General features: G+C 30.0%; 1 protein-coding gene and 1 pseudogene across 4 annotated transcripts; both read left to right on the top strand.

Annotated features, from left to right (window-relative positions):
- Positions 1-2,078: 2,078 nt before the first annotated feature.
- LOC131635201 (uncharacterized) lies at positions 2,079-4,420 on the top strand. 4 transcript variants are annotated; one of them, XM_058905805.1, is made up of 5 exons: positions 2,079-2,230; positions 2,405-2,488; positions 2,582-3,021; positions 3,113-3,844; positions 3,922-4,420. In XM_058905805.1, exons 2-5 carry the CDS (start codon positions 2,446-2,448, stop codon positions 4,159-4,161), a joined length of 1,455 nt encoding a protein of 484 aa, XP_058761788.1. In that variant the 5' UTR covers positions 2,079-2,230; positions 2,405-2,445; the 3' UTR covers positions 4,162-4,420. The 4 variants fall into 4 exon arrangements, with proteins under 4 accessions (XP_058761788.1, XP_058761787.1, XP_058761786.1 ...); XM_058905804.1 differs by having other exon boundaries at positions 2,079-2,234; XM_058905803.1 differs by having other exon boundaries at positions 2,405-3,021.
- Positions 4,421-6,710: 2,290 nt separating this feature from the next.
- Positions 6,711-9,875, top strand: LOC131635209 (uncharacterized; annotated as a pseudogene).
- Positions 9,876-11,737: the final 1,862 nt, after the last annotated feature.

Genomic DNA, 11,737 nt, shown 5'->3' with positions numbered 1-11,737 from the left:
TGAAATTTCAAACAGAAAATTAAGAAAACTAAGAGATATAAGAAATTACAACAGTTAAAACAAAGTCATCTGATCCATGCATCATTAGAATGGAATCAACGTCGCCTTCCACTTCATCCCACCAACATTCCTTTTCTCCGGTCTTAGATGAGGTCCTTGTTCTAAGCCTCTGGATCCTTCTAATGACTTCGTCGGGTATGTACTCACACTTAAAAAAGCAAAACCAACGACAAATGTCTTCTCGGTGGATGTAACACCGACCATCTCAAATAACGGGAGTCGATACTTGTTGGTCTTGTAGGTAGAATCGAGAGTGAGCACGACTGGGAAAGTGTTGAACAACTTTATCGAATCCGGATGAGTCCAAAAAATATCTCGGACCATAACCTTGTCATCGCAAGTTCTGTGCCGCGACACGTATTTGTTAGCATCCAACATTTTAAACAATTGTTGCATCTCACTCCTATCTCCCCTAACTGCCTTATTATTGCGGTACCGTTGATTATACACTTGCCTTATATTCGATACGTTGTCGGGTTCCTTTCTTTCCAATGTAACAAGTATATTTTTCGGTTGGACAAGTTTCAAGGACATGTCTTTAATAGATGTCTTCTCTTCCAGATTGAGTCGAAAAATACTAGGATGTCCTTGTAATTTTGCGCACAAATCATGGTTATGCAAACCACAAATAACAGAGCATCTCCACTTCTTGCTAGCCAACATGTAACAACGGATCTTAAATGGACACTTGCATTTTCTAGTACCCGTGTCGTCTCTTTTAAAATTTTTTAGAGGAGGATGATATTTCCCGCTTCTTTCGCACATCATTGTTACAAACGAGTTTCTTCTTGCCGTACAATTATCCGATCTACCTATTACCACACCAAAACCAAGGTTATTGGCATTCTTACAAATCCATGTTAGCATGCTTTCACGATCATCAAAGTCTTGCTTGCTACTAAAGTCACCTTCGACATCTACCATCTTTGCGACTACCCCATCAACATCAACACTCGTACAAACATCGACTAAAGGAGCTAATTCTCTTGTAATATTATCGGGCTGCACCATACCTATATATATGCAAACAATTGACAAAATAACACAGAATTGCATAAGTGCTGGAAAAAACAACTCAGGGATTGTTCCGTAGATGCACCTATGGAAGTGTTCTTCCTCAACACACGTTCTGTAGATGCATCTACGGAAGCAGCGTAACTTTTTTCAGAGAAATTAGTTGCATAATATGAACAATGTAGTGGTTGAAGATGGATACCTGAAATTCAGACTCCTATTGCTCTCTTTGATTTGTTGCACCAAAAAATTTGAGTCTTGAAGTGAAATAAGGTATTGATGATGTAGGGTTTTTAGGGTGTGAAATATGAAGAGTTTGAAGAAATAAAACAATGGGGGAGTGATCATGCTGGTTCAAAATATATTAGACACTTCCGTAGATGAATCTTTGGAATATTCTGGCGCTAAGCCATTCCGTAGATGAACCTACGGAACTATCCCTGAACTGAATTTATTTGTATTTTTCCCATATATAAGTATTTTATAATACTTTTGTAGATGTATGTAGGGAACAAATCAATTTTTTTTGGATTAATGAGGTGTTTCCGGAAGTACATATACGGAAGTTAAGGATAAAAAAGAAATTTTAAGCGATGTATAAGAGAAATCTAATTTTTTAATTAATGAAAGAGTTAAATTGAATATTTTTAAATAAATTTTAATAAATTATTTTGATTATCCATTAACAATTTAATTTATATTTATCTAATCCATCCATTTTACACCCACAACCCACCTCCCATCAAAAGTACAATACTAATTGTACTAATATTTTAAAGGTTTTTTTGTCTTTATTAGAAGTATTAGAAACAAAGCATATTTTTCTCCTAAAAGAAGATGTGACTACTCGATAGACACTAACACAGGTACTGTCACCTTTAATTTTATAGAAAAAATAGCTGTAATTAATTATTACTTTTACTAAAAAGTGAAACCACTAGCTGTTTTGTGAAAACCATTAACTATTTCTCTCTCTTAAAAACTAACATTTGCTACTAGCATTTTCTAGATCTTACAATGAAGTTCTCTTCCCATCACAACTTCAATTCTTTTATGAAATTTCCTTCTCTTGACTACCGTTGTTATTTACATTCTCTATGAAATTGTAATGAAACAATCAATGACTGAGCCATCAATATGTTGCATTCTCTCTGACGTAGGTTAATAACTTTCTTTTCCTTTCCAATGTCATCCACTACCTAGAAACTAGAGCAACTGTATCAATTTTTTCCAATAGTTTTAAGAAGAAAAAACCGTTCATATTATTTATACAATTCTAGTATTATTAGTTTAATTCTGCAATTGCTTATTTGCAACAATATGGATGCAGCTCAATTAGATGAGCAAGCTTACAACGTTCGACTGAGAGTTATGGTGGACAGTAAAAGCAACAAAGTTCTTTATGTTGAGGCTGGTAAGGATTTCGTCGATGCTCTCTTCAGTTTCTTAACAATGCCTTTAGGGACTATTGCTAGACTTGTAGCTAAAGACTCAAATATTGAAGCAGTTCCATTTGGAAGCTTAAGTTCACTCTATCAAAGCATAGCAGATCTTGACGAAAACTATATATGCAAGGAAATGCTACTCAATCCTAGAAACTCAATGGAAGCATATTGCCAAAAACTCAAACTCAACATCGATGACACTGAACCTATACAGTATTTCCTCTGTGAGAAGTCGGATTGTAATCGGAACCAATTTAGCCTATTTAAGAATCAAAAGTGTAGCTGTGGAAAAGTAATGAATAGAGAATTACATCTGTCACCGCAACCAAAATGTTTGAGTTTAGGAAATGGCTTTGCTACGGAAAACGCTACATTTATCATATCTGATGGTCTTTATGTGATGCCTAATGTTTTTGGATCGGTTGTACATCTACATCACAAACATAAAATCACTAACTTTGAAGCCATTGTAGAACAAAATGTCGAAATCACCAAAAAAGAGGTATGCATGCTATGCTACTTTCTCTAAAACTCTCATCTTGTATTTGATTTTCCTTTTCTCTCATTGATTATTTCTACATTTTTTTTAACAGGTAGTTGATATTCTCAAGTTGTCATTGTCTTCAAAGACACCTTTGACAGATTTCATCTTTAAGAAACAACATTTCCCAGCCAAGCATAGAAATCGAAACCAAACCGAATTTAAGATTGGAGAGGTGACACATGACAAGGGTAGGCAGATGTCTGTTAAAGTAGTGAGACAAAAATCAACTGGAAAGATCTTGTTTGCTGAAGCAGGAGCAGATTTTATTGACTTTGTTTGCAGTTTCCAAACTTTTCCCTTAGGAGGAGTGTTGCATATGCTTCAAGGAGTCTCTTCTTTAGAATGTATTGATAATTTATACAAAAGTGTGGCAAAGTTGAGTCCAGATATGTATTTAGTGTCACAGGATGTGAAAGAAAAACTAAGGAAGCCTCTTGTTGCCGCACAATTTGAACTCAATAACCAGATATTGCCAATTTCTGCGGCTTCCTTACCGGTACATTACTATCATTCTTATTTTGTTAAATCATGTTTATTTGGATCCGTTACTACTTCGCGCAAGCATGGAGGTTACTCTCGGGAAAGCTTTGTACCTTTGAAGTTGGTAGAACCTAAGTTTTCACCTTGGGGAAAATTCGCGAAAGGACAGTCCATGTTTATGGTGACAGATGATTTGGTTGTGACTCCAATATCGTCATTCAACGCTGTTTCATATCTAAATAGTTTAAATGTTCCTCTGTTGGATGTGGAAGAAAGAGTTGTTAAAATTGGTCTAAAGGAGGTAAATTATCTCTGTAATACTCTTAGCATTGTTATTCATTTTGCATTCATTATTTCAATGTCTATATTATGTTGCAGGGTCTCAGTGTTCTAAAAGCTTCTCTGACCTCAACTTCTGCTCTAACAAATGGTCTCAGCAATGTTTTTAAATCGCGGTGGTGGTGGCGGTCGTTACGGTTGCGGTCAGTCGTCATGACTGTGTTAGTTTCTTTTGCGGTTGTTGGTCACAATGCAGCTGTTGTGGAGGGTAAATCATTTAAATTGCCACAAGCTATAAAATGGGGATCTCCATGCCATTACAATGCCAACTCATCTTAGATTCTTAGTTAGATAAATATTTGAAGTAGCATAAAATTTGAGGTTGTAAAATTTTAGTTTTTTCTAAAAAGGTTTTGAATTGAACAAGCATAGGTAATGTTGCTTATGATGCGGTTAGGATCGAATCACTGTTGCAGTACAACGAAAACCTTGGTATCAACCAATTAATAAACAATAGTGAAGAGCAGAAATGATCATAAAATTTCCTCTAGAATGGTTGTAGTCGATACAATTTCATCAGATTTTTTATTATGGTTTATTTTGTCTTTCTCAATGATATATTTTCATCTATATTATTTCAAATGGTCTAATGCAATTTGTAGCCTAGAAATCTTTATTCTATCTCCTTCAAAGAGAGACCAGAGGTCCATAAAAAGCTGAATTAATCTCTGTAGTATGCTCACCAAGTGTACCACATACATACAGCGCATGAAAAGAAAGAAACCAATATCTCATTTGACCTTGGTGAAATTTTTTTAGAAGAAAAGCTAGCCAAAAAAATTCTCAGATCTCTTCTAAAGAAGTTTGAAGGTTACAACCATTTAAGAAGCACAAGACATTAGCACTGTCGTAGTGGATGAATTTATTGACTTGCTAATCACTTTTGAAATGGCTATTAATGACAAATCTAAAAAAAACAAAAGTGTAGCATTCAAAGCTGACATTGAAAATAAGGATGAACATGTAGAAGAAGAGATTGATGATAACTTGTCTCAAATCTATTGCACTACTTGCAAAGAATTTGGTAAGTTTAAAAGAAGACTCGACAGAAGATCTATGAACAACAACAACTAATTTCAACGAAAATCTATCACCCAAATCTATATCACCCAAATCTAAAGGTTTCACTCTCCAATGCAAAAGTAGAGTTATTTATGTTTTTCAATAGGTGTTATTTTTGAAAATTTTGCACTTTTTAAAATAAAAATTAATTGAATTAATTTTAATAATAAAATGAGAGTTATTTATTAGAATAGTCTTATTAATTATAGGCAGTGGAGTAATTATATAAATAAATTATAATAAATAAATGGGTTTTTGCCCCTGAGGCGAATTCAAAAAACAATTCTGTAAAAAAAACACAGATTATATCCCTGTAATTTGTAGATTCCTCTGTTTTGCTCCATCGCTGGATTTGGTCAACAAAATTGATTATGTGGCGCTGTTGTGTTGACTTTTTCTATTTTATTTATTTATTTAAGGATTACGTGGAAATGCCATGTGGAGGTAGTAGAAGCCCTTACCACTAGGCTATTTGTTTTTCTTGTTTAATAGCTTGCATCAAAATCTATATATTACATAACTACTATTTATTTTTCACATTGATTTTACATGACAATTATTCAACCATATTTCATATTTTAGTTTATTAAATAATATAATATTTTAATATACTATTATTTAATAAAATAATGAACCTAAATATAATATTTTAATGTATTATTCAATTTATTAAATAATATAATATTTTAATATACTATTATTTAAAATAATATTGAACGTAAATATATTTTTTAATAAATTGAAAGTTAAATATTAAATATTTAAATATTTGAATAATTTATTATATAATGAAATTAAATAAAGTAAATATTAAAATATCTTTTATAAATATATTTAATAAACTGAAAGTAAATAAAGTAAATATATAAATATTAAAATAATGAATGTTTAATACTTTTGTTTTTATTTTTATTTTCGATTTATTATTATTTTATTATTTACTATATTACAATGTTTTAAAACTTTTAATATAAGTTAATTGAATTATTAATATAATATTTAATAAATAAATAAATATGTTAGTTAATGTACATAAAATAAGTAACATATATTGGTTAACATTATTTATTTGTTGATGTTATTTATTTGTTTAGTGTAATACACTATTAGAAAAAGTTGATATAGCCACGAAAATTTAAAATAATGTTATTATCTGAAGAAATTGATGTGATGTATAAAGTTTTAAATAATACAATGAATGAAATAAATAAAAATATTATATTATTAATAGAAAATACCAATAGAATTGCAGATTATACCTTTACTAAAATAAAAAATGGGCTTAATCAAGTAAATAATATACATGAAACCTTTGATGAAAATAATAGAGATAAAGAAATTGATGAAGATATAAATATTCAAAAAATTAAGAAAATTCTTTATCAATTAGAAACCTTGTTAAAACATGAAGAAAGTAATAGAAGTATAACAATAAAAGATTTAGAAGAAATATTAGTTAGAACAAAAGAAGTAAACCAACTAAAAGTAGTTAAACAAGAACCTATAACCACATTTATGTTAATAAACCCATCATCTTCATGGAGGGGATAAAAACTAAATACATAGAAGCATTAAGAAGTTCTAATGATATTGAAGAAATTAGACAATTAATGGAACAACTACAAATAATAGAAGAAGAAAATAAGCAAGTAGGAAAAATGGAAAAAATAGAAACTAAGGAAGAGAATGAAGAAGTAATATTAAATTATAATTCTTCAGAAATAGGATCAGAATTAGGATCTGAACCAGATATAGACGAAATATATATGGAAAAAGGAGAAACAAGTAATTCTAAATAAAAAAGAAAACGTGAAGAGAGTTGGAATCCTCGTAGTTCTTGGGAAAATTATGAAAATGAAACTATGAATCAAAGAGGTTATACAAAGGCTAGTGAAAAATGGACAAAAGTTGCGGAAGAATTTAAACCTTACTATGAAGAAACTAAATCTAAAAAATTATTAAATTTAGACTGTGTAAGAAATCCAGAGGATATACTACAAAGGTGGTCTAATGATATGATTATGCTTATAGCAACCGATGATAAATTTTCTAAGATAAACCTAATGGATGTCAAGAATTTAATAGCTCATAGAACAACAGGAAATGTGCTGAAATTCTTAACAAGTATTAACGATGAAACATGGAATCAATATATAGGAATGGTAGAAAATAATCAACAATTTGCTAAACTAATAATGTAATTAATATATAAAGAATTCATAGGCTACAATACTCTTGAACATAAAACAGAAGTAAATAAACTTTTGCGAGAAAAGGCCGAAATTCATCTAATTAATATGCAGATATGTAATATGTGTGAAATAGATAGTTTCATTTGTGAGTATAAAAAATACTATTATAAATTAGATAATGAAACTAGGGAGATATATCGAGGAGTCTTCATATCCAAGTTACCGTATCCACTTAGTGCAAAAATAAGGGATATATGGAAATCCCAACCAATTGAATTAGGTGATAGCTTAGGAGGAATTATTCAAATCTTATATAATGAATTAAGACGGAAATGTATAAAGAGTACAAGATATAAACAATTAAATAGAGGTAGAACCTCACTTTGTTGTGATATACCAGAAATAGAGCAACCAGAAAATTATGGTTGTAATCAACGAAGTAGAAAAAGTTATAAAAGAAAACATAAATTAAGAAAAACTTATCCAAGAAAAAAGGCCTATAAAAATACTAGAAGAAAGTATTTTAGAAAGAGAAAGCAAGCACCTAAAAAATATTGTCCAAAAGGAAAAAAGAAATGCGTATGTTGGATATGCAATGTAGAAGGTCATTATGCCAATGAATGTCCAAAAAAGAAAGAAAAAGATCTTAAAGAAAAATAAAAAATAATAAAGAAAGTATATAAAATATATAATTTAGAACCATTAGCAGATGAACTAAGTGATTCTGTCTGTAGTGTATATGAATATATAGAGGATGAATTATCTTCAGAAGAAACAAAATCTGAATAGTACATATATCAAAATCAAAATTGAAAAAGAAAACAAAGAAACTGAAGCCTATATAGATACATGAGCAAGTATTTGTATAACAACCAAAGCATTATTTAGTAAATGGAAAAGATTAGAGAAACCATTAAAGATTCAAATAGCAGATGGCTCAATACACCCACTAAATTGGGTAGCTACAAGAATTACTTTGAATATTGAAAATAAATTATTCATAGTACCTACAATATATCAACAAGAAACAGAGTTAGATATAATAATAGGAAATAATTTCTTACGATTATATGCACCCTTTTGCCAATACTTAGAGTATATATCGATTAAGGCTCCATATATTAAAGGAAAACAACTTAAAGAAATTATAGATATCCCTATTATTCATTCCTCACAAACAATTTATTCAAGAAAACAATCAGAGCTCTCCAGAATAAAACGTGGTGAAATTATAGATTTAGTTTGTAGAAAAATGTGTTATGCATTAATTAATTTAGAACCAGGAAGAAAAATCCCAATACATATTGGAAAATCATTAGATAAAGTGTGTAGTGAAAACCCATTAGATCCTAAAATTAATAATAAAAACATGGAACTAGTTGAATTGAAACTAAAAGTCCCAACAAAAGAAATCAAATGTAAACCTATGATATACACAAAACAAGATAGAGATGAATTTGCTGAAGATATTAAGCAAATGTGTGAAAAAGGATTAATAAGACCATCAAAAAGTAAACATTCAGCACCAGCATTTTATGTTGAAAATTATAATGAGATTAAAAGAGGAAAGAGAAAGATGGTAATTAATTATAAACAAATAAATGATGTTATGGAAGGTGATGCGTATTTTCTTCCAAGAAAGCATTTAATTATTGAAAGAGTTAGAAATATGAATTGGTTTAGTACTTTTGATTGTAAATATGGATTTTATCAAATAAGATTGTCAGAAGAATCTAAAGCTTTAACAGCATTTAGTTGCCCTCAAGATCAATATGAATGGAATGTTCTTCCAATGGGAATGAAACAATCACCAGGTATTTTCCAACGCATGATGGACTCTATCCTTAAAGAATTCAAAGATTTTTGTCTTATTTATATTGATGATATATTAGTTTTTTCAAATAAGGATTTAGATGATCACTTTAAAAATGTAGAATTAGTACTTAATAGGTGTTTAGAACATGGAGTAGTATTAAGTAAGAAAAAGCTATAGTAGCTCAAAATAAAATCAATTATTTAGGATTAGAAATTGAAAAAGGAAAAATAATAATGCAAAAACATGTATTAGAAAAACTTCAAAATTTTCTCACAAAACTAAAAGACAAAAATGAATTATAAAGATTTCTTGCATTACTAACATATATTTCAAATGAAGGTTTTATTAAAAATCTTGCAGCTGAAAGAAAATTACTTCAACAAAATCTTAAGAAGGATGCTATCTGGTCATGAACTGAAGAAGACGAAACACTTATTACTAAATTGAAATATTTATGTCGAGATCTTCCTGAATTACATCATCCATCAGTTGATGATCTAATTATTATTGAAACTGACGCATCAAATGAATGTTGGGGAGGTGTTATGAAGGCTAAGCCCCCTGGCCAAAAGAAATAATTACTATGCAAATATATGTCTGGAACCTTTTCAGACAGTGAAATTAATTATCCTACTCATGAAAAAGAAATATTAGCATTAATTCAAATGTTAGAAAAACATCGAATTTATGTTCTTGATAAAGAATTTATTGTTAGAACCGATTCTACTTATGTTGCAGGTTTCAAAAATATTAATCATAAAGGAACTTACAAGCAAGGGAGACTTATAAGATGGCAAATGAAACTAGCCGAATATAATTACTCAATTACTCATATTAAAGGCGAAAAGAACGTACTTGCAGATATACTTTCTAGAGAATGGAACGAATCTCAGAAGAAATCTTGGAACAACAATTGGAGTTAAAAAAAGCACTAAGAATTTACAAAATAAAAGAGCCAGAACTGATTGGAAAGGAAGTGGAATTAATCGATAAGAAAATAGAAATTATAAAATCTCAACTTAGAATAAAGAATCCACTTGAAGAGATTAAATTAAAAGAACCTAAGAAATGGTATGCAGTATTTAACGGACCATTTCCAGGAATTTATGATGAATGGTATAAAGCTGTCCCTCATTGTACAAAAATCACAGGAGTTACTTATAAAGGGTATGCCACCAAAGAAGAAGCTGAAAAAGCAATGAATGATCATAGAGAATTAGAAAAATCAAGAAAAGAGATTTATCTTGGCCCAAGAACTTTTTCATAAGCAACAAAGAATAATGCACCAGAAAGAACATCCATGAAAATCTTAGGAAGAATCCATTCTTCCCTGGATAATTTGCCAATTATGTCTCGAAAAGAGCATGAAAATCAGGTTGAATTCTCTGAAGAAAAATGTAAGGAGAATTTAAAAAGACTTACTTACTAGAACGAGAAAGAAAATACTAATTATTTCTATATGGTGGATAGAAAGCTTTTTGGAGTAAAAGCTATAATTACCCTAGGAGCATCCCAGTTACTAACATTTAATATGTTACAATTTAGACTTATTGAATGCCTATATCTAAGTAAAAATCTGGAAGAAATTAATCTTTTCCCATATAATTTTAAAGAATCAGTCCAGAATTTTAAAAAGAATATTGCTGGAGAAAGAAATATTTATTTAAAATTTTAATCAGCCTATCCGGATTTTACAACGAATCAATCAGCCAATCACTTTGTCTTCATTGGAGTAAGTAATAATCAATTTCCTTTAAGAGATGACTCAAAAGAAGAAATGTATGATGATCACTTAAATATTACTTTATCTAATCAACTTTCAAGCATATTCTTTTAATGTCAAGCTATTGGAAAGAATTCATGTGTGAAAGTATTGTACAAAGCCCCTAATCTCCTACTACTAAGCAAGACAAGTGGAAAAGTACTAAAGGATAGAGATATCCATCTATTGACATCTTTTGAGCTACCATTCTACGCATTTAATAAGGAGACAATGAATTATAAGCCATGTGTACTTAAGGAGTTATGTTCGAGTATAAAAAAGAGTGAAAATCATGCATGTGAAAGATGTTTTAAATAAAAAGATGTCGTGGAAGTGACCAAGTGTCTAGAAAAGTCCATGTGCCTTAAGGATGAGGATAGGAAGGAATCAATAATAGAGTCATGAAGTAGATAAGAGTGAAGTCATTTGTCATGTAATACTTAAGTGTTTTAAATAAGTGGTACTATAGATGAATAGTACTATGCATTATTGTAAATAAAAAATATTATTATAATGTGTGTTTAGGGCTATAAATAAGTGCTTCTACGATGGGAAGAGGCAAGTTGTAGAAAACAACCCTTTGTGTAAGTTTCTCTTAAGAAACATATGCTAATCCTTTAGGATTTAGCTTGACACCTTTTGTGTGCATTGTTGTAACATAAACTTATATAAATAAAACCATGTTTCTACTTATTCAAGAGTCATTCAATTAAATTACACAACATATATATATCTATTAATCAACTATCTCACATAAACTTACGGAAGCAGTGGTGGACCAAAAGTTCAGAAGAAATCATGATCAGGTATAATTTCTTTATTTACTTACTTTGATTACGTGTTACAATTTTCTTATATGTCTAGCATAACAAAAATGGAAAAAGAAATAGTAAATGATATAGAACATTTACATATTACTGAAGAAGATGGAAATTACGAAGGAAGTATTTTAATAGATCCAACCTTATTTCAAAAAATACAAAAGGAAGACTTAGATTTTACTAAGGATGCAAATATGAAGGG

Source organism: Vicia villosa, unplaced genomic scaffold (assembly GCF_029867415.1).
Source record: "Vicia villosa cultivar HV-30 ecotype Madison, WI unplaced genomic scaffold, Vvil1.0 ctg.001445F_1_1, whole genome shotgun sequence".
NCBI lineage: Eukaryota > Viridiplantae > Streptophyta > Magnoliopsida > Fabales > Fabaceae > Vicia > Vicia villosa.
This window is presented reverse-complemented; position numbering and strand designations above follow the sequence as displayed.

Excerpts from the sequence above, each read along its gene's own strand:
- LOC131635201 (XM_058905802.1), top strand. The coding sequence starts at position 2,183 with ATGAAACAATCAATGACTGAGCCATCAATATGTTGCATTCTCTCTGAC. Across the intron at positions 2,235-2,404 it reads TTGCATTCTCTCTGACGTAG|CTCAATTAGATGAGCAAGCT; the intron begins GTTAATAACTTT and ends ATATGGATGCAG. Across the intron at positions 3,022-3,112 it reads TCGAAATCACCAAAAAAGAG|GTAGTTGATATTCTCAAGTT; the intron begins GTATGCATGCTA and ends TTTTTTTAACAG.